The sequence below is a fragment of the Cololabis saira genome, chromosome 10, assembly GCF_033807715.1.
Source record: "Cololabis saira isolate AMF1-May2022 chromosome 10, fColSai1.1, whole genome shotgun sequence".
Lineage (NCBI taxonomy): Eukaryota > Metazoa > Chordata > Actinopteri > Beloniformes > Belonidae > Cololabis > Cololabis saira.
Window position 1 is genome coordinate 39,849,486 of NC_084596.1, and position 21,648 is coordinate 39,871,133.

General features: G+C 46.0%; 1 protein-coding gene across 2 annotated transcripts; it reads left to right on the top strand.

Moving 5' to 3' along the window:
* Positions 1 to 1,487: 1,487 nt before the first annotated feature.
* On the top strand, positions 1,488 to 20,017 carry LOC133452079 (sentrin-specific protease 5-like). 2 transcript variants are annotated; one of them, XM_061731272.1, is made up of 10 exons: positions 1,488 to 1,654; positions 4,239 to 5,217; positions 8,726 to 8,831; positions 8,924 to 9,071; positions 9,180 to 9,227; positions 11,530 to 11,607; positions 11,730 to 11,867; positions 11,958 to 12,041; positions 19,388 to 19,438; positions 19,532 to 20,017. In XM_061731272.1, exons 2-10 carry the CDS (start codon positions 4,539 to 4,541, stop codon positions 19,646 to 19,648), a joined length of 1,449 nt encoding a protein of 482 aa, XP_061587256.1. In that variant the 5' UTR covers positions 1,488 to 1,654; positions 4,239 to 4,538; the 3' UTR covers positions 19,649 to 20,017. The 2 variants fall into 2 exon arrangements, with proteins under 2 accessions (XP_061587256.1, XP_061587257.1); XM_061731273.1 differs by having other exon boundaries at positions 11,563 to 11,607.
* Positions 20,018 to 21,648: the final 1,631 nt, after the last annotated feature.

Sequence of the window (21,648 nt, forward strand, 5' to 3'; positions counted from 1 at the left end):
CAGGAATATTTTTCTTATTTCTAGTTAAAATGTCTCATTTTTAGTCAAAAAATCTCTTTACACTTAAAACAAGACCCATTACCAGAAAAATAACTTATTATTTGACAATTTTCACCTGTTTCAAGTTAATTTTCACTTGAAATAAGTAGAAAAAATCTGCCAGTGGGACAAGATTTATCTTTTTTCTACTTATTTTAAGTGAAAATCTATTTGAAACAGGTGAAAATTGTTGTTTTTTCCAGTGATGAGTCTTGTTTTAAGTGTAATGAGATTTTTTTTTTACTAAAAATTAGACATTTTAACTAGAAATAAGACAAATATTCTTCTTTTGGGTTTTTGCAGTGCGTGGGGAAATTTGTTTACAGCAAAAGACACACATGGCAATTTGACAAACAGCATAAAAACAGGGACACAGAACAGCAACACAGACACGGTGCATCCACTTGTACATGGTATTGTCCAGCCAGCTGGGGTGCTATTTCCTAGAAATATTTAAAAGTTTAATGGCTTGGGGTATAAAAGACTTGTTAGGCGTGTTTTTAGTGAACAAGGGGGAGCAATAACGCCGAGCTGATGGCAACAGTTTAAAACTGGAGGTAAGTGGGTGCTTCTCATCAGCAACAATGACATTTGCCTTGTTTGTTACCCCGTCTCTGTATCTGCTTTCAAGCTGGGTAGGGTGGCTGTTGTTACCGTCCTCCTAACAGACCTCTGTTGTGCCTCAGAGGCAAACCAGCAGATGATGCAGAAAGTTAAAACACTTTCAATAAAAGCACAATAAAACATGTGGACCATTTTGCCATTAACATTAAAAGACAACAGTTTCTTTAAAATGTACAGTCTATGTTGGGCCTTAGATTGCAACCGAGGTCAACCACTTTGGGCCCCTGAGCAGGGCCCGTAACCCTTACTGCTCCCTGGGCGCCGTGCAAATGGCAAACCACCGCTACTAGTTCGACTAGAAAATGGGTTAAATGCAGAGAAAGAATTTCCCCATTGTGGGATTGATAAAGGAAAATTATTATCATTATTATTATTATTATTATTATTATTATTATTATTATTATTATTATTAGTGCACAGGCAGTCAGACCAATTGTCCCATTTAAGTTTGTGATCAAGCACAACCCCAAGGTACTTGTATTCGGTGACAGACTGGATCACCTCTCCGTTGATAAAAGTGGGCTGAAATTAATTCTGCTTCATTTGACTTCATCTTTGACATCAGGCTTTGTCCAATAATTGTACAGTTTATGGTCTGGAGCCTGGCAGAGGTTGACGGATGCCACGACGACTCAGTCTGAATGTGGAAAATGAGAACCAACTAAATGACCGAGATACATTTGTGCCATTTGATTCTCCTGACTTCGTGGGCATGCTGATTATTTCATCAAACGGCGCGCGAAAATCCCTTTAAAGTCATTTTAAAGGAAAGTGGACTGTGATTGGTCGACGCCTGCGTGACGTCGTTAACATGCGACTCCCGTGTTTACTGTGGAGGCTCGTGTTTACTGTGGTCTCCGCTGATGAAGGGGCTTTAAACCCGCTCCTTTACCACAACCAGCAGCTGCTGCCCGCCGGAGAGTCGCAGGGGAGCTGATAGGACCAGAACCCGCTCCAGCAGGGCGGTCGGTGGAGGTGAAGGAGCAGCCAGGTGAGTGTGAGCCTGCGCGGCTAACGGCACTTTGTTGTATCAGTGCTGCTGGTAACGGGGGCTGCTGCTGGGACCACGTGACCGGAAGAGGTCGAGACCTGTCCAGAACGGAGGGTCCGGTGATTGACAGCCGTCAGTCATCCACATGTGGACACACACGTGTGTGTCTGGCAGGGGTCGAGACAAGTGCATGAGCCTCGGGGAGGTGGGGGTACAAGATGTGGACACATCCTTCTCTTAAAAGAAAATAAAACATAACAATGAAAGCATCTTCAGTTTACCTGTGATTAGTCAGCAGCACACATAGTGGAAGTGAAGTCATCAAAACACACTTAGAGGTCTGAACTATACAGAGGTGTCAAAAGTATTCACATTCATTACTCAGGTAGAAGTATAGACACTAGAGTTTAAAAATACTCCTGTAGAAGTATCAACTCAAGTGTTTTACTCAAGTAAAAGTATAAAAGTACTGGTTTCAAAACTACTTAAAGTATAAAAGTAAAAGTAATGTAAGGGGGAAAAAAGCCATTAAGGACAAAAGCCATTGAAAATGAATGCATCTTAGTATAATGCAAATATATTAAAGAACCATATATGTGTACTATTGAGCATTAACATGTGTTTCAGAGAGCAGGAGATATGATGACTAGTTGCCTATAAGTATTGTAATGGTGCAAAAAGTCAAACTTCAGAGACATGTTATCATTTATCCTAACCTTTATTGGAATGTACATCCAAGTTTAGTTGCAGGAATCTGAGGGAACGGATGTAAGAACAAAACTGGACAAGAACATCTGAAACAACCACAACCAAATTCACTCTATCCGGATGGAGCAATTTAACTGGATAGTTTTTATTTTAAAGGCCGAAATGAAATAGAGTAACAAGGCTGTTTTTAAAATGTAAGGAGTAAAAAGTAAAAAGTCGTCTGAAAAATAATTACTCCAGTGAAGTATAGATAACCAAAATTTCTACTTAAGTAAGGTAACGAAGTATTTGTACTTCGTTACTTGACACCTCTGGAACTATAAGTGTCTTCATCATGGTGAAAGATCCTTGTGTTCGTTTGTCTGGTGCACAAGTTTTTATTAAATCATGCACAATGTTTTCCAGTCGGAGGTACACTGGTCTCAAACCACATAGGTAGGACAGAAATGCACACTGTGGTCATCAATCCAGTCATATTTTTTACTGAAAAAGGGAGGTGTTTTGTACGTTGTAGGAGCCGATGTTGAACCTTATCTGTTGAACTTTATCTAGGAGGCCGACTGCAGGGAAACTTAAACATGTCACACTTTCAGCCATATATTTTCTGTTGTCTATCTAATCCGACATGCCAACCCAGCAGAGATCTACGGCGACCAGAACCCAGAGAAAAACAGGAAGGGACCAATCAATCTTAAACATCCGTTTCTCTTCACCATCCTCACCTAAAGAAGAACTCAGCTAATCAGTCTGGTCATAAAAACAGAACGTGGTTCTGCACTGAGAGCAACCATCAGTGTACAATCTTATAGAAAAAACCCCTCATACTTTTAACAATTTCATAAAATCCTAACAATGGTACATCCTGTTCAGATCATTACTTTCTTTTCACCACTCCATCTTTTTGGAAAATGCTTTTCTAGTAGCGTTCAACTTAGGGTGGCCAACCATCCCTTGAAAAATGGAATCGTCCCGTATTTATAAACTAAAGTATGCGTCCCGTAATGAGCTGAAAAGGGACGCACTTTGTCCCGTATTACTGAGAGTCCAAAAATAGTTGGATATGCCAATGGAAAATGGCATTGAGCTGTTGAGTTCATAAGTTATTTTTCTGTTTTACTACAACTGTAGCTACAGTCATGGCCTTTGAGACTTTCTGTTTGCACTTTTGTTATTGCACTAAAAATGTGCACTATTACAGGATAGATGTTCTGCTTTCTTTCTATTGTTTTATATTAATTTATACAATTTTAAGTTAAGCAGGACAGTTTTCTGTTTAAGAAAGATACTTATTTTATTCAGTTAATTTAGTTATTTTGTATTAAAGTGAATTGCTGGATAATAATTAGTTTTCCATGCGTCTCTGGAACTCATTACCATCCCAACTCATTCACTCACTTCAAATTACAACTCAAAACTCATCTGTTCAAGACTGCCTATCTCATTTAACGATTCATCTCTTGTAGTTTTCTTACCTCTGCTGTTTTTAAATGCTTTTGATGTTTCTTTTAAATGTATTCTGCTGGCTTTATTCTAATTTATTTTAGTTGTGTACGCCGACCTTGAGTGCCTAGAAAGGCGCCTTAGAAATACAATTTTATTATTATTATTATTATTATGGCATTCAAAAATATGCATCTAATTCAGGTTTGAGTCAAATAGTTAAAAAATCGTTTCACTCGCAAAAAAAATTCTCCACGCCAGGAAGGTAATCGGGTTGGGCGGCCCTGCAGATGAGGTGTGCCTTTATTTATTTTTCAGGGAGTTGGCAACTCTAGTCCCACTAGCTCAGTCCTAATCTCCATGAATGAAAATGCAGGTCATCAAACGTCAATAAAACAGCAGTTTCTGATAAAACCCTGACTCTTCTCTGCACCAGGTCCTCAGATCTCCAGGGAGTGTACAGGGACGTAAAGGAGTGTTGCGTGACCCGGATACTTCACCTTCCAACCTCGGCATCGTCTCCCCGCCCGGTTCCTCTACTCCGGCAGCCGCCGACCCGAGGCTTCGGGGCGGCGTCTGAGACCGCGGACCATGGCCTGGATGTTATTGAGACCCTGTCTGTTGCCAAGTAGAAAACTTTTGATTGTTTGAGCCCCAAAGCAAACCCTCGCTAAAGACGGCGCGATTCCCGCCCCCATGTGAGTCCCTGTCACTCCGTGCATTCAGCCTCTGTCTGATGCAGCAACCGCGCTGTCGAAAAGCACAACGTATGAAGAGGAGGAAGGGCTTCATGTCGTCAGTCAAAGGAGTGTCTCATCTGTCCAGGCGAGCCAAGAGACGCTTGTATTGTAAGTTGCAGTTTTGGATGTGGAGGAAGCGGCGGGAGAAGTCTCGATTTGGGATTTTAAGAAGTAGAAGGTGCACACACAACTCACTGGTGAGAACGTCAAGCTTGGTGTCGCCTCTTGGATGTGACGCAGGAGGCTCAGAAGACGCCGTCAGATTGCACAACGGCCTGCCGACGCAGAGCGAAGCGGCCCGTCTTTCCGGAGCGCTGGCTGGCGCCAGGTGCTCGCAAGTTACTGATGCAAACGTTTACGGCGGCGCTGCCAGTCAGACGCTACCAGAGACAACCATGTTGTGTCAGAATGGAGAAACTTGGTTACGGCCTGACCAACCTACTGGAAAACTTGACCACACTGCCCCGCCCCCTCAGTGCACGGACAGTAAAGCATGTGACGGGAACAAATGGTGCACCGCACCAAGAACACAAAGGCTGGAGGTGGAATATCTGTCACAACACCACAGTCGGAACCAGAATCCCTACAGAGCGACGGACGAGACGCTCGGCGGGAAAAAGGCGCCTTCTGCTCAGCAGGAAGTCGACGTCGGTGCTTTGACGAGAGACATCCAAGGTATGTTTTGCACTTTTGCTTTTATGATTTTTGGGTTTCCATCTTATGTGGCAGGCTGGAATACAAACTCAGCAGTCACTTTATGATATACAGCCTGCTCATACTCAGCTGGACCTCCGTTTACCTTTACAACAGCCTCGCTTTTCTGAGTATGCTCCTATGGAGACAAAATCTACATTTAAAGACACTGCAACTGCCTGCAAGTGCAGGGAATCTGTTACAAGAGCAAACTGCAGCACCTCAGAGATTTTGTCCTGTTGTCACTCCAGCCCAGTGAGCCGGGTGGCCGTGCGGTGGGTCTCACGGTTGCTGCAGATTCATTGGCTGCTCGTCCGTGACTTAAATTTCCCGTTCTACGACGTGCCCAAGGTGCTGTGTTGAACTGGCGTGCGGTAACTGTGGAGGTTATTTAGTTACGACTACCTCCAAACCAGTTTGAGATGATGCGAGTAGCGACGGGGCGCGTTATCTGCTGGTCATTAAGGTCAGCCGCAATACTCAGGTGGACTGGCATTTAAACGATGCTCAGTTGCTCAAGTCTAATGGTACTTTTCCACAAGTACCTACTCGGCTCTACTCATCTCAGCTTGGTTTCTTTTCCATAACAATTCAGCTGGAGCAGAAGTAAGAAGGTTGGAGCGAAGCTGCTGTGACGTATTTGATTGTGTGATGACATCAGATGCAGCCGGACTCAGCCGCTTAGAACCTCGGCAGAATAGTTACAGAAAAAGTATCTATTCGGCACTTTAGACCCCTAGTGGGAAAGAACCAAACCCAGTGGAGGCGAGTCAGGCTGAGTAGGTACTAGTGGAAAAGTAAAGACGGTATCCCATGTAACATTACCACCATCATCAGTCTGGATCACTGACTCAAGGTCATCCCAATGTCACATCAGTATCGGTTAAATGGACCACGGCTGTGGTCAATTCAACACCAAATGTCTTGTGAATCAAAAACCAAAGTCTGCGGGGCACGGTGGCGCAGCAGGTAGTGCAGCCGTTTCACAGCAAGAAGGTCCTGGGTTCGGTTCCCGCCGGGGACGCTGTGGGCGCTGAAGTGCGTGTTAGTTCCCCCATGACTTCAGAACCACACCCTGGGTGGGGTTGGAGAAAGGATCTTTCTGTGTGGACTTTGCATGTTCTCCCTGAGTTACCTTAGTAGCTAATGTGAGCTACCCCTCACAAAAACATGCAACAGTCCTGGGCTATACTGCCCCCTCTGGCCAACCGGGGCACCAGATGGGGTGGGGAGGATCTGGCCGGAATAACGTGATCCTTCCATGCGCTACGTCCGGCCAGAGAAACCCCACCCTGTCTGGTGAAAAGATGCGGCCTGCTCACTCCTCAGGTTAAGGAGGAGACCTGAGCTCAGTGCAGGGCCCTCCCGGGGTTGGTAGAGGATGGCAATGCACAGGACTGTTAGGTAGGAGCACTGGGTGATAAAATGGGGAAAAAACCGGGATAAAAATATAAAAAAAAACAAAGTCTACGACTCAAAACCCTTAAGCAAGAGTACCTTTCTCTCTTGCTTGTGTTGGATTACCTGCCTGTGGAGGTAGCGTCCTAATCTTCTGTTGTCCAGTGGTGGGAACCCGTGGAGGTAACGTCCTAATCTTGTGTTGTCCAGTGGTGGGAACCCGTGGAGGTAACGTCCTAATCTTGTGTTGTCCAGTGGTGGGAACCCGTGGCGGTCGTAGCTTCGGTTTCCCGGCCTGCTGCTGCGTCCAGGTTAACGTCCAGGGGGCTTCTTCCTCGTATCCTGGTTGTAATATATGTGGATCTTGGAGTTACTTTTGGCTTTCCGTCATCTGGAACCAGTCTAGCCAGGGGCCTGTACTACGAAGCGGGATTTGGGGTTAGCGAGGTAACTTCAGGTTTAACCCTGGGTTTTCAGGACTACGACGGTGGTTCACTTCTTACCGGGGTACATCGCCATGGTAACTTATGCTGAACAGTTAACCTGCTCCGGAGCAGGTTATGTTCGAGATACAGATCGCCGGGTATAAAAGCACCGCCCACTGACCAATCAGCTCTCTTGGAAAATGGCATGCCCTTTCGAAGAGAATCCAGTGGAGCTCGGTGCGCGGATCGTGAGAGGAAAAAAAAAAGAGTGGGCTGACTTTCAACAAAAATTTAATTAGTCAAGAAACTAAGCAATTCCTTTCATACCCAAGTATCAACACTTTATCATTTCTTTTCTCCTGACAGAGAGGTATGCAAGTACGTTTGTCTTTGCTGTAGATACCCTCACTCCGTCTTTCTAAGAAAACTACTTTTGCAAATAAACCTTTATGTACAAACTGTAAATATACTGTAGAAACAAGGTATGAGTCATTTGAGAGAGGATGAAATGTCAGACCTCGTTTAATTTGAACACGACATGAACTTTTAATTTCAAGTCTAAATATTAAGTTAAATCACAGTGTAATTTATCCTTTGCTCTTCGCTACTGAAATAAGCGGCTCTGACAGCGGACTTCTCCATGCTTGCGATTGGTCATGCGCTGAAAACACCGCCCCTTTTATGTGCACGCGCTCATATCCAGATTGGAGAAACCTGGGTTGATATACCGAGTTGATAACCACCGTCGTGTGACCGCTTAGCGTGATTGCAATTGTCCGGGTTAGTGAATCTGGATAAGGAAAAGATATCCTGGGTATGTTGAACTTGCTTCGTAGTACAGGCCCCAGGTCTCTTCTTACGTCTGGCATCAGGTCGCCTTCACCATGAACGCTTTGGCATTTCCCCACTCAAGGAAATAAGCTTTCTTGTAACTCCAGACAAACTCGTGCCACCTGGTAAGGGCTGGGGATCGATTCAAATGTCAAGATTCGATTCCGATTCTTAAGATTCAGAATCGATTATCAGGCTTTGATTCGATTCGATTCGGATATTGATTTGGGTTAGTGTTATTAAAAACGTTTTTTTCAGCTGTTGCATAAATTATAAGACTGTTTAGTTATGCAACATATTAATACTAGTATTATATTGAGATTCAACAGCAAGTATTGGCGGTTAATGATGCTGTAAGGACCAATTTCAGAAACACTGTGGTGCAGAATTATCAAACAGCATTTTATGCAAATGTAACCCCAATACGGTATATAAAGCAAAGAAATATAGACAATTAATGCAATTTTAACTGAACACTTTAATGTTTTCATACCTTTTTTTTTAAAATATTTAAAGGCAAAAACATGGCATTAGTTACTCTGATGTCCAACAAAACATTCCTTTTTTAGGCATAAACTAAAAAATACCAAAAGTTGTAATGTAATGACACATTTTTTTTTTTTTTTTTTAAATCGATCTTTAGACATATGAATCGATTTTTAGTAATTAATATGAGAATCGATATAGAATTGGAAAATCAATCTTTTCAACACAGGCCTACTGGTAACGATCTCACGCAGCTGCTGTGAACGGTAACGTCCAGCATCCGTCGTTTCCAGCTGGGTCTGCGTCGCTTTTCCACAGCTGCCAATGACAGTTTCTCCTCGTTTGTCTAGACTTTCTCGGTGGCTTCTACAGAAGATATGGGAGTTTCATCCCACTTCGCAACAGCGACGTGCTGAAACATCTGAGGAGGAAGTTTAACCGCGACTTCAGTGGCGGGTAAGACCTGAACGGGCCAAGCTCGGAGGTATGTGGCGAGGAGGGAGGTGTTTGGTCTTCCTGGATAAACTGATCTTTTCCTACCTGTGCAGGAAAACCGTAATCTTCTCAGAGGTTTCAAGATGGCAAAATGCCATCATTCAGAGAAGCGTCCCCTGCTTCCGGGTGGTTTACAAGAAACACGTACTGACCCTGGAGGACTTGCTGACGCTGGCAGATCAGAACTGGCTCAATGACCAGGTTGGCATCAAACGCACCGAGAACATTCAGATTCTTGAGAGGAAATAATGACATGTTGTTTTTTAAAAGTGAATTTTCCTGGCGTGCATTTATTTTTTTCTGTTGAAGGTCATGAACATGTACGGAGAGTTGATCATGGAGTCGTCTCATCATGAGGTAACTGCTGAGAAGCTGTTACAGTGTTGTGTTTTTATGTGTGAATATTTCCCCCAGAAGGTGTTTCTAAGTATGAACAATAAGTACAATAACAGTAAGTAACTATGTAAGGAGCACTTTTCAAACTGCTTTAAAACAAGGTAACAGTCGAATAAAAGGGAATGAAACCACAAAAAACAACGGCATAAAGCAATATGTATAATAATAATAATATTAATAATAATAATTAATAATAAAATAGTTAGAATAAACTGTTTTATTATTTAGAATAAAATCGTTTTCAGCAGTTTTTATTTTTTTCATAGTCTCTTCCAAAACTATAAAACGAGGAGAATCCAGCATCTCCGTGTCGTCACCACGTGTTTTAAAATGAAGACAAGACAGTGTTTTTACCTCTTGCATTGAGCGACGGCCCACTCGCCCCTCAACGATGTAGCCAGTCGGCATATGCGACTTATCAAAGAGTCTCTAAAACGCTGGAATACACTGATCTATGTTTTTTGTTTTTAAATTCTGGGTGTATAAACAGACTATTTACATCAAGTTGAACGTTGACATAATAGATACACAACATATCGGTAATTTTTATAGAAGACTTCAGTAACGTGTAGATGACATATACCATCAAATTTCCTTGCATGTTGCCGGGTTTCACTGTTGTCTAAACAGTTACTAATAGTTAGATAATAGTCTAAATTAGGTGTCAAAATCGGGGCCCGCCATATGTGGCCTTCTATTGTCCAATCAAAACAACCGCTCCATCATGCAGCCACCTTAAGTATCCCTCAAATGGCTCTTTGAGGTGTGAAAATGAGTTTGGCACTAAACCGTCCATAGCGCACGTCAGTGCATCACGGGTTATCACATGTCGTAGCCAATAAAAACACTGCAACTCAAAGCTGCAGCAGACATCGCAGAAATTTCAGTATCAACTTCACTAAAGACGCTGAAGTGCGTGTTAGTTCCCCCATGACTTCAGTGCCCACACCCTGGGTGGGGTTGGCGAAAGGATCTTTCTGTGTGGAGTTTTTATGTTATCCCCGTGTTCCATTGGGTAGCTAATGGGAGCTACCCTCACAAAAACATGCAACAGTCCTGGGCTATATATGCCCCCTCTGGCCAACCGGGGCGCCGGGTGGGGTGGGGAGGATCCGGCCGGAATAACGTGATCCTTCCACGCGCTACGTCCGGCCGGAGAATCCCCACCCTGTCTGGTGAAAAGATGCGGCCTGCTCACTCCTCAGGTTAAGGAGGAGACCTGAGCTCAGTGCAGGGCCCTCCCGGGGTTGGTAGATGATGGCAATGCCCAGGACTGTTAGGTAGGAGCACTGGGTGATAAAATGGGGAAAAAACCAGGATAAAAAATATATATAAAAAAAAAAAAAAAACTTCACTAAAGACTAAACTACAGAGAGGAGGGCCCACGTCTGAATTTAAGCTGCAGTAAAACCTGAATAAGCCTCACAAAAGAGAACAGCTGTTGTCTGGTGACGTACATGGGTCCTGTATTCACGCACTAAATTGTCCGCAAAGCATAATTTATGGACATGGTAGTTTGTAGGATAAAATGAAGATTGTGCACCTTAAAGGGCTGAAATTTATTAAATTAATTATTATAAATTCTTATTTGGATGTGAATATTTGAACTTTCTTATTTTGATATTTGTTTTAGTCAGATGTTTAGATCCAGAGTTGACGTCCTCCAAACATGTAACCCCCACCGTTATTCCACCTTCCTATATAGGCTGGAAACATTAGGATTACTTCCTCTGATGTAAATGAATACATGTAAAAATAAGGTAGTGCATGACACGACAATGTTATGATGTTTTTGAAACTGTTTTCACTAATATGTACGACTTGACGCAAGCTTTCTCCGTACTGTGTTGTTTTCTTTGCTGCCCCTGTTTGTGCATGATGTGATCTAGGTTTGTTATTTTTACAATTTTAACAGTTTCCTCTGTACGGAAGAGTATTAGGGCCAGGCAAAATAAAAATAATGTTTTAGAGGAGGAAGATTTTTTTTTCATTATGCACTTCGAGAAAAAAGTCGAAATGTCGAGATTAATGTTTAAATGTTGAGAAAAAAGGGGAAATATCGACTTTATTCTTGAAATTGTATTTCAACATTAATCTCGACATTTCGACTTTTCTCGAAGTGCACAATAAAAAAAAATCTTCCCCTCTCAAATATTTTTTCTCCTGCATGGCCCTAATACTCTTCCGTACCTCTGTGCTCGTGCCATGATCAATCTTTATTCAGAGCACAAACTTCACAATCTTTTCTTAAATTTTCTTCAAGGTTCATTTTCTCAACAGTTTCTTCCACCGGCAGCTCATGACCAAAGGCTACGATGGGGTGAAGCGATGGACGAAGCAGGTTAGGTCTAACATTGACGTGGTGACACTTTGTTTTTGAGATCTTTTAACAAACAGCTGAGTCCCTGTAATCAACTTATGATTACAAGCAGATGACTAAAGGCACGTTTCCCTGCAACTCAGGTGGATTTGTTCTCCAAGAGTCTCCTGCTGGTCCCCGTCCACCTGGAGGTTCATTGGTGTCTCGTGACGGCCAACATCGCCACGAAGAAGATTTGCCTTTATGATTCTCAAGGGAATGCTCTGCAGAAGGTTGCAAGGGTAATTAGATTAAAAATAAAAAAAGAAGAAATCCACCTATTTCTTCTTGCGGGACAAGAAATCCTCATTCAGGTGCTTTATTTCCAACAGAACATCCTGAAATACCTAATGACGGAAGCGAAAGAGAAGCAGCAAACTGCCTTTCAGGACGGTTGGAGTGTGTCGTTCGATGAGGTACGTGGAGTGGACACGCCTTCTGAGCCCAAATCAGTCCTGATCAGTTTTCAAGCTCGTGTTACTGTATGATCCAGTATCCGGCGCTAAAGCTCACACAGCCACACACCATCACAGACCAGAGACACACCAGAAACACCTGATTGGAAGCTTAATTCTTCAATTTCCCTCATCTGGGATTCGGTCATTAGCAGTTCAGCCCCGATCCCTCTGTTTATACTTAAGTGTGGTCATGAACCTCTGTAACTTTCACACAAATTTCTCCAAATATCTGACTTGCCTCGCTTCGTCTTTGTTTTGTAAAGATCTTCTTAGAGGTTTTTTTCCACCTCATTGATTTCCATCTTGTCGCTAGACTACATCCCGATCCTGCAGTGTTTTTTTTTTTTGTTTTTTTTTTAGCCGCCCGCAGCAAAGTTCAAACCGCCCGATTTGCGTTGGGTCCCTCGGGACTCAATCCCAATGCAGCTCTCTACCCCCCGTACCTAACCCTCCGTACCTAACCCCCCGTACCTAACCCTCCGTACCTAACCCTCCGTACCTAACCCTCCGTACCTAACCCTCCGTACCTAACCCTCCGTACCTAACCCTCCGTACCTAACCCTCCGTACCTAACCCTCCGTACCTAACCCTCCGTATCTAACCCTCCGTATCTAACCCTCCGTACCTAACCCTCCGTACCTAACCCTCCGTATCTAACCCTCCGTACATAACCCTCCGTATCTAACCCTCCGTATCTAACCCTCCGTATCTAACCCCCTGTACCTAACCCTCTGTACCTAACCCTCCGTACCTAACCCTCCGTACCTAACCCTCTGTACCTAACCCTCCGTACCTAACCCTCCTTACCTAACCCCCCGTATCTAACCCTCCGTACCTAGCCCTCCGTACCTAACCCCCTGTACCTAACCCTCCTTACCTAACCCCCTGTACCTAACCCTCCGTACATAACCCTCCGTACATAACCCCCCGTACCTAACCCTCCGTACCTAATCCCCTGTACCTAACCCTCCGTACCTAACCCTCCGTACATAACCCTCCGTACATAACCCTCCGTACCTAACCCTCCGTACCTAACCCTCCGTACCTAACGGACATAACCCTCCGTACCTAACCCTCCGTACATAACCCCCCGTACCTAACCCTCCGTACCTAACCCTCCGTACCTAACCCTCCGTACCTAACCCTCCGTACCTAACCCTCCGTACCTAACCCTCCGTACCTAACCCTCCGTACATAACCCTCCGTACCTAACCCTCCGTACATAACCCCCCGTACCTAACCCCCTGTACCTAACCCTCCGTACCTAATCCCCTGTACCTAACCCTCCGTACCTAATCCCCTGTACCTAACCCTCCGTACCTAACCCCCTGTACCTAACCCCCCGTATCTAACCCCCCGTACCTAACCCCCCGTACCTAACCCCCCGTATCTAACCCCCCGTACCTAACCCCCCGTACCTAACCCTCCGTACCTAACCCTCCGTACATAACCCTCCGTATCTAACCCTCCGTATCTAACCCTCCGTATCTAACCCTCCGTATCTAACCCTCCGTATCTAACCCTCCGTACCTAACCCTCCGTACCTAACCCTCCGTACCTAACCCCCTGTATCTAACCCTCCGTATCTAACCCTCCGTATCTAACCCTCCGTACCTAACCCCCTGTACCTAACCCCCCGTATCTAACCCCCCGTACCTAACCCCCCGTACCTAACCCCCCGTATCTAACCCCCCGTACCTAACCCCCCGTACCTAACCCTCCGTACCTAACCCCCCGTATCTAACCCTCCGTACCTAACCCCCCGTATCTAACCCTCTGTACCTAACCCTCCGTACCTAACCCCCTGTACCTAACCCCCCGTATCTAACCCCCCGTACCTAACCCCCCGTATCTAACCCCCCGTACCTAACCCCCCGTACCTAACCCCCCGTACCTAACCCCCCGTACCTAACCCCCCGTACCTAACCCCCCGTACCTAACCCTCCGTACCTAACCCCCCGTATCTAACCCTCTGTACCTAACCCTCCGTACCTAACCCCCCGTACCTAACCCTCCGTACCTAACCCTCCGTACCTAACCCTCCGTACCTAACCCTCCGTACCTAACCCTCCGTATCTAACCCTCCGTATCTAACCCTCCGTACCTAACCCTCCGTACCTAACCCTCCGTACATAACCCTCCGTATCTAACCCTCCGTATCTAACCCTCCGTATCTAACCCTCCGTATCTAACCCTCCGTACCTAACCCTCCGTACCTAACCCTCCGTACCTAACCCTCCGTACCTAACCCCCTGTACCTAACCCTCCTTACCTAACCCCCCGTATCTAACCCTCCGTACCTAGCCCTCCGTACCTAACCCCCTGTACCTAACCCTCCTTACCTAACCCCCTGTACCTAACCCTCCTTACCTAACCCTCCGTACCTAATCCCCTGTACCTAACCCTCCGTACCTAACCCTCCGTACATAACCCCCCGTACCTAACCCCCCGTACCTAACCCTCCGTACCTAATCCCCTGTACCTAACCCTCCGTACCTAACCCTCCGTACCTAACCCTCCGTACCTAACCCTCCGTACCTAACCCTCCGTATCTAACCCTCTGTACCTAACCCTCCGTACATAACCCTCCGTACCTAACCCTCCGTACATAACCCCCCGTACCTAACCCCCCGTACATAACCCCCCGTACATAACCCCCCGTACCTAACCCTCCGTACCTAACCCTCCGTACCTAACCCTCCGTACATAACCCCCCGTACCTAACCCCCCGTACCTAACCCCCCGTACCTAACCCCCCGTACCTAACCCTCCGTACATAACCCTCCGTACCTAACCCTCCGTACATAACCCCCCGTACCTAACCCCCTGTACCTAACCCTCCGTACCTAATCCCCTGTACCTAACCCTCCGTACCTAATCCCCTGTACCTAACCCTCCGTACCTAATCCCCTGTACCTAACCCTCCGTACCTAACCCTCCGTACCTAACCCCCTGTACCTAACCCCCCGTACCTAACCCTCCGTACATAACCCCCCGTATCTAACCCCCCGTATCTAACCCTCCGTACCTAACCCTCCGTACCTAACCCCCCGTATCTAACCCTCCGTACCTAACCCTCCGTACCTAACCCTCCGTACATAACCCCCCGTACCTAACCCCCCGTACCTAACCCCCCGTACCTAACCCTCCGTACCTAACCCTCCGTACCTAACCCTCCGTACCTAACCCTCCGTACATAACCCTCCGTACATAACCCCCCGTACCTAACCCCCTGTACCTAACCCTCCGTACCTAATCCCCTGTACCTAACCCTCCGTACCTAATCCCCTGTACCTAACCCTCCGTACCTAATCCCCTGTACCTAACCCTCCGTACCTAACCCTCCGTACCTAACCCCCTGTACCTAACCCCCCGTACCTAACCCCCCGTACCTAACCCCCCGTACCTAACCCCCCGTACCTAACCCCCCGTACCTAACCCCCCGTATCTAACCCCCCGTACCTAAGCCCCCGTACCTAACCCTCCGTACCTAACCCCCCGTATCTAACCCCCCGTACCTAACCCCCCGTACCTAACCCCCCGTACCTAACCCTCCGTACATAACCCTCCGTACCTAACCCTCCGTACATAACCCCCCGTACCTAACCCCCTGTACCTAACCCTCCGTACCTAATCCCCTGTACCTAACCCTCCGTACCTAATCCCCTGTACCTAACCCTCCGTACCTAATCCCCTGTACCTAACCCTCCGTACCTAACCCTCCGTACCTAACCCCCTGTACCTAACCCCCCGTACCTAACCCTCCGTACATAACCCCCCGTATCTAACCCCCCGTATCTAACCCTCCGTACCTAACCCTCCGTACCTAACCCCCCGTATCTAACCCTCCGTACCTAACCCTCCGTACCTAACCCTCCGTACATAACCCCCCGTACCTAACCCCCCGTACCTAACCCCCCGTACCTAACCCTCCGTACCTAACCCTCCGTACCTAACCCTCCGTACCTAACCCTCCGTACATAACCCTCCGTACATAACCCCCCGTACCTAACCCCCTGTACCTAACCCTCCGTACCTAATCCCCTGTACCTAACCCTCCGTACCTAATCCCCTGTACCTAACCCTCCGTACCTAATCCCCTGTACCTAACCCTCCGTACCTAACCCTCCGTACCTAACCCCCTGTACCTAACCCCCCGTACCTAACCCCCCGTACCTAACCCCCCGTACCTAACCCCCCGTACCTAACCCCCCGTACCTAACCCCCCGTATCTAACCCCCCGTACCTAAGCCCCCGTACCTAACCCTCCGTACCTAACCCCCCGTATCTAACCCTCCGTACCTAACCCTCCGTACCTAACCCCCGTATCTAACCCTCCGTATCTAACCCTCCGTATCTAACCCTCCGTACCTAACCCTCCGTACCTAACCCTCCGTACCTAACCCTCCGTACCTAACCCCCCGTACCTAACCCCCCGTACCTAACCCCCCGTACCTAACCCCCCGTATCTAACCCTCCGTACCTAACCCTCCGTACCTAACCCCCCGTACATAACCCTCCGTATCTAACCCTCCGTATCTAACCCTCCTTACCTAACCCCCCGTATCTAACCCTCCGTACCTAACCCCCCGTACATAACCCCCCGTACATAACCCCCCGTACATAACCCCCCGTACATAACCCCCCGTACATAACCCCCCGTACATAACCCCCCGTACATAACCCCCCGTACATAACCCCCCGTACATAACCCCCCGTACATAACCCCCCGTATCTAACCCTCCGTATCTAACCCTCCGTATCTAACCCTCCGTACCTAACCCTCCGTACCTAATCCCCTGTATCTAACCCCCCGTACCTAACCCCCCGTACCTAACCCCCCGTACCTAACCCCCCGTACCTAACCCCCCGTACCTAACCCCCCGTACCTAACCCCCCGTACCTAACCCCCCGTACCTAACCCCCCGTACCTAACCCTCCGTACCTAACCCTCCGTACCTAACCCTCCGTACCTAACCCCTCCGTACCTAACCCCTCCGTACCTAACCCCTCCGTACCTAACCCAGGGCTCCAGACTAACTTTTTTCACTAGGAGCACAGTAGCCCCTAACTGAAAATTTTTAGGGGCACAATCAGAAATTTTAGGAGCGCACATCGTTTATCGACACGTTAACCAAATTTTTACATTTCTACTACATTTCAGTGTATTAGTAATACATATTTCATAATAGATTAACGAATTCAGGGATTAAAGCAAAAAAAAATATTTTTGACTGAAAACATTTTTTCAGGCCAGTTCATATCCCCCCTCCATCTATGCGCTGCATCACACTTTAAGAATGGCCCCTTTTTTGCCGTGCGGTCGTTTCCCAAAGGTTTCAAGTAAAAAAGTTAAATGCTGTATTAGCCCTTCTGTTTTCTGTTTTTTATCACCATTTGATTCGATCCGATATTAATGTGGGTTAGTGTTATTAAAAATGTTTTTTGAGCTGTTGCCTGAATTATACGACTGTAAAATAACTAGTGAAATAATAATTTCACAATAATTATTGTGAAATAACTAAAAAATAAATAACTCAAATGGGTCTTTCAATATCCATTTAAAGTGCAAAAAGAAGGAAATATCAACAGCTCATGCAGTAAACAAGTCATTTTAGCTTGTCTAATTTATTCTGTCACCAGACACACAGCTTGCCATGAAGCATCAGGGATTTTTCAGGTATGTCATGACAAACTGTGTGTCCAATAACAGAAAAAACCAAACAAGCTATGAACTTCATTGAACTTATATAACATTTTGAAATTTAAGCTGAAATATCCAGAACACTGAACACTGGTTGTGCCCGGGTGGAGGTGTGTATGAGTGTGTATGAGTGTGTATGAGTGTGTATGAGTGTGTATGTGTGTGTATGTGTGTGTATGGGTGTGTCCTTGTCTGTGTGTAACGTGCCTGGCGATTCAATGATCTGCAAGTTTTGCCCGCACACAGTTGACAGGACACGAAAAGATACATGCGAAAAAAGATCATTTACTTTAACGGCGACGTCTGTAGGTGTAATAATCATAATTTTGTATTACAGTACGACGCGCTCTCCTCACGTGGAGCGCGAGAGCGGGGTCTGTTTCTTAACGCAGCTGGTTGTCTGTGTGAGCGGAGATTGACGCACATGGCAGCATAAACACAGTCTCAAACAGCAAGTAATTTCCAGCATTAACAGTCCTGCTCAGCCCGCCGTCTGTACGGAGTAAACGGTTGTTCTGTATTTTCTGCGCTGGTTTCTCAGGCGGCCGCTTCGACGTTTGTTTTCTTCACGAGGGCAGCGGGGGCGGGCGGGGGAAAGAAGCGCAGGTTCCCCGGCTCTTTTTTCAGCATTTTTTCAAAAGAAAACTTAATTTAGTTGAAGTTTTAAAAACCAGCGCTTTGTTAACGCTACCGCTGCTCTTTGACGCCGTGTTCATTGTTTGATAGTTTCACACCACACGCATGTGTGAATTAAATGACGTGACTGCTGGTCCCCCAGTCTCTGACAAGTCGTCTTCCCTGAGGGACGGGGGCGAACCCGCCCTCCTCTGTTTCTGATTGGATAATACCAAGGCTCTGGCAGCTTTATTGGTTTACAACAGCGTCAGTTTAATGTCCAACATGATTTAATTGGATAGTCTAACGGCTGATTTATGGTTCCGCGTTACACCAACGCAGACCCTACGGCGTTGGTGTAACACTGGCAAATTTACTGGTCGCACGTGTGCGAGTGGACATGAAATTCAGTCGCACATACTCAAATTTTGGTCGCAAAATGCAAGCATTTGGTCGCAGTCTGGAGCCCTGACCTAACCCCTCCGTACTTAACCCCTCCGTACCTAACCCCCCGTAGCTAACCCCCCGTAGCTAACCCCCCGTACCTAACCCCCCGTACCTAACCCCCCGTACCTAACCCTCCGTACCTAACCCCTTGTAGCTAACCCTCCGTACCTAACCCTCCGTACCTAACCCTCCATACCTAACCCCCCACGTGTCTTTGAACGATACCCTTTCAGGCTTTCCTGAGAACCAGATACTGACCTAATCAACCACACATTTTTCTACCAAGCAGACGGTAGCAGATTATGTTTAAAATCCACCCTCTGATGGGATAACCCACATCACGTCAGCTCGGGTAAAAGGCCCCAAAAACGCTGTTGCAGACTCAGCACAGAGCTGAACTTGTGCTGATGTGCATCTTTAAACATTGACTGGAGATCTGAACGTAGGTTTTTTAAGACATGAGTTAATAACGCCGTCAGAAGCCCTACGAACACAAACCTGCTCACTTGTGACGCCTGTGTCTACCTGCTCTCCCCAGGAGGTCCCGCAGCAGAGCAACGAGAACGACTGCGGGGTCTTCGTCTTGGAGGTAAATCAGGCCTCACACACGCGGCTGCATGCTGCATCTTCGTCTGGTTTGTATCAGCTGCTCATTTGGCGTGTCTGTATCTTCCTCCGACAGTACTCCAGATGCCTCGCTCTGTCCAGACCCTTCCAGTTTTCACAAACGGACATCCCAAAGATACGAAAGAGGATCTATAAGGAGCTCTGCGACCGCAAGCTCCACGAGCCGGACTGACGGGACGCTCGCTGCCGCCGGTGACGGCGGACGCTGCGTCTGATGGACCCGTCTCCTCCTGTCGGGCAGCTCTGCAGCTGCCTTACTGAACTGCACACACATAAGTGCAATGGATACGTGCAAATCCAGCACGGGAGTGTCAGTCTGGCGTCAAGTGCACTGATTAAACTAATAACTTATTGTTTTGTCATTGTTGTATTTATAAAATCATCCCACCACCTGAGGGGCGTCAGCACAGCCTCATCCAGGCGGCGGGGGTTCAGGTGTTGCTCGTTTCCTCTTCTAGTCGCACACTTTAATCGCACATTCTACACAAATGCTGGTTTCTGATTATTTAACAGGAAGTTAAAGGTTTATATTTCACCAGAGAAACAAAACGTTTTAAATAAAAACCATTGTTCTCCCAAGCTGTTGATCTTTATTTTATTTTCCTCTTAAATATCAGGTACTGTACATAGAAGAACCTATATTAGGGTACATGAATGTCATTTCCTAGATAAACGCAGGAAATCGATAATGTTCACTCCGTCATAAGTGGACGTGAATCCGCCCCAGAACCGTTATAAAAACAAGCAGCGCTCCAAATAGGACATGAAAGGCACAAAGAGCTCTCAAACGTTCCATCAACGTATCACGCGTTGTGATAAACGTAATATTAAATACCACATCCACAAAACACCTCTATTTTTGATCTCAGTACACTACATGGACACAAAACATGGGCTTATTTTTCACCTCTAAGGTTTTAAGTATCAGCACTTAAAAAAATCATCTGGTCCTAAGTTTTTAAACTCAAATATATTTTTGGATGAACAGATGGATCTGATATCCTAACAGCAGCACGTGCTTGTATCAGCTTCAGCTTTGATTGATAATAGCACGGGTTTTATAAATGTGCGCTTTGCAACTCCTGTTCCTGTGCAGCGCTGCATTCGCTGTGCGGAGGGTCGATGTTGCAGCTCTGTGGTCGAGGATCAACATGTGAAAATGTCCTTCCAGATGTTTGTTTTCTTTCAGCTGCAGTTTTGTTCCTCAAAAATGACTTCACTGCTTCCGAGTACATGTCAGACTATTGAACTGTTTTGCCTGATGCAGACCCTTCTGGAAAAGTAACGTATTTGAGGTTGTTGGAGGGAGCAGCAGCTCCTCGAACATTAAACTCTTTATTTACTAAACTAGACTGCAGAACCTGTGTTTGCACTTGATTAAATGACCATCAGCGAGTGCGAGGAACCCTGTTGCAGCTTTTCAGATGTGTGTTTGCACAGTGCCAAAGAGGAAAGACATCATTTATCTTTACAAAACAACTTCTGCTTCCTATTAATGTGGGAAAGGTTAAAAATAATAAAGAAGTATAACACCAGCTTTGGCATTCACACCATTATCTGTCCATTAAAGAATGAGAAAGCCCACAAAAATTACCAAAATAACTGGTGAAAGTAATGATAAATAATTTTCTAAAACATTGAGAGCTGCTGTAGGTTGTAAGCTAGTTGCAAAGTTTCTACATAAAGGTACAAATCATGGTTTTTAAGTTAATTTTCATGCGATTTCCAATCAAATCTCCAAAGTGATGTTATATTTTCACTTCACTTCACTCCATACAGCACGTGTGCGTCAACCGTGAACTCTTCTTGTTTACCCAAGCGTTTCAGCGTAAAATGTGGGGAGGGTTATGCAAGACAGGACCCCAAACACACAGCAAGGCTAAAGAGGACATGTTTTGCAACGAGCCAACATTGTAAACAAAAGTGGGCCAAAATTCCTCCACAAGAGCGTTAGAGCTTTACAGTAAAACCTCAGACGGGAAATGGTTGTTAATTCTGCCGACGCTACTCCCGGCTGCTGAGTCCTGGATGCTCCTAGTTGTTTGAACACTACTCTGACATTTTGGCTTCATTTTTTGTTAAAAAATGATAGAGAAATGTGTTGTTGGCTATCTGAGGTTAGACTTGGGAAGGACCAGTACTGGAGTTGAGGGGGGATGAGGGGGGACGGCA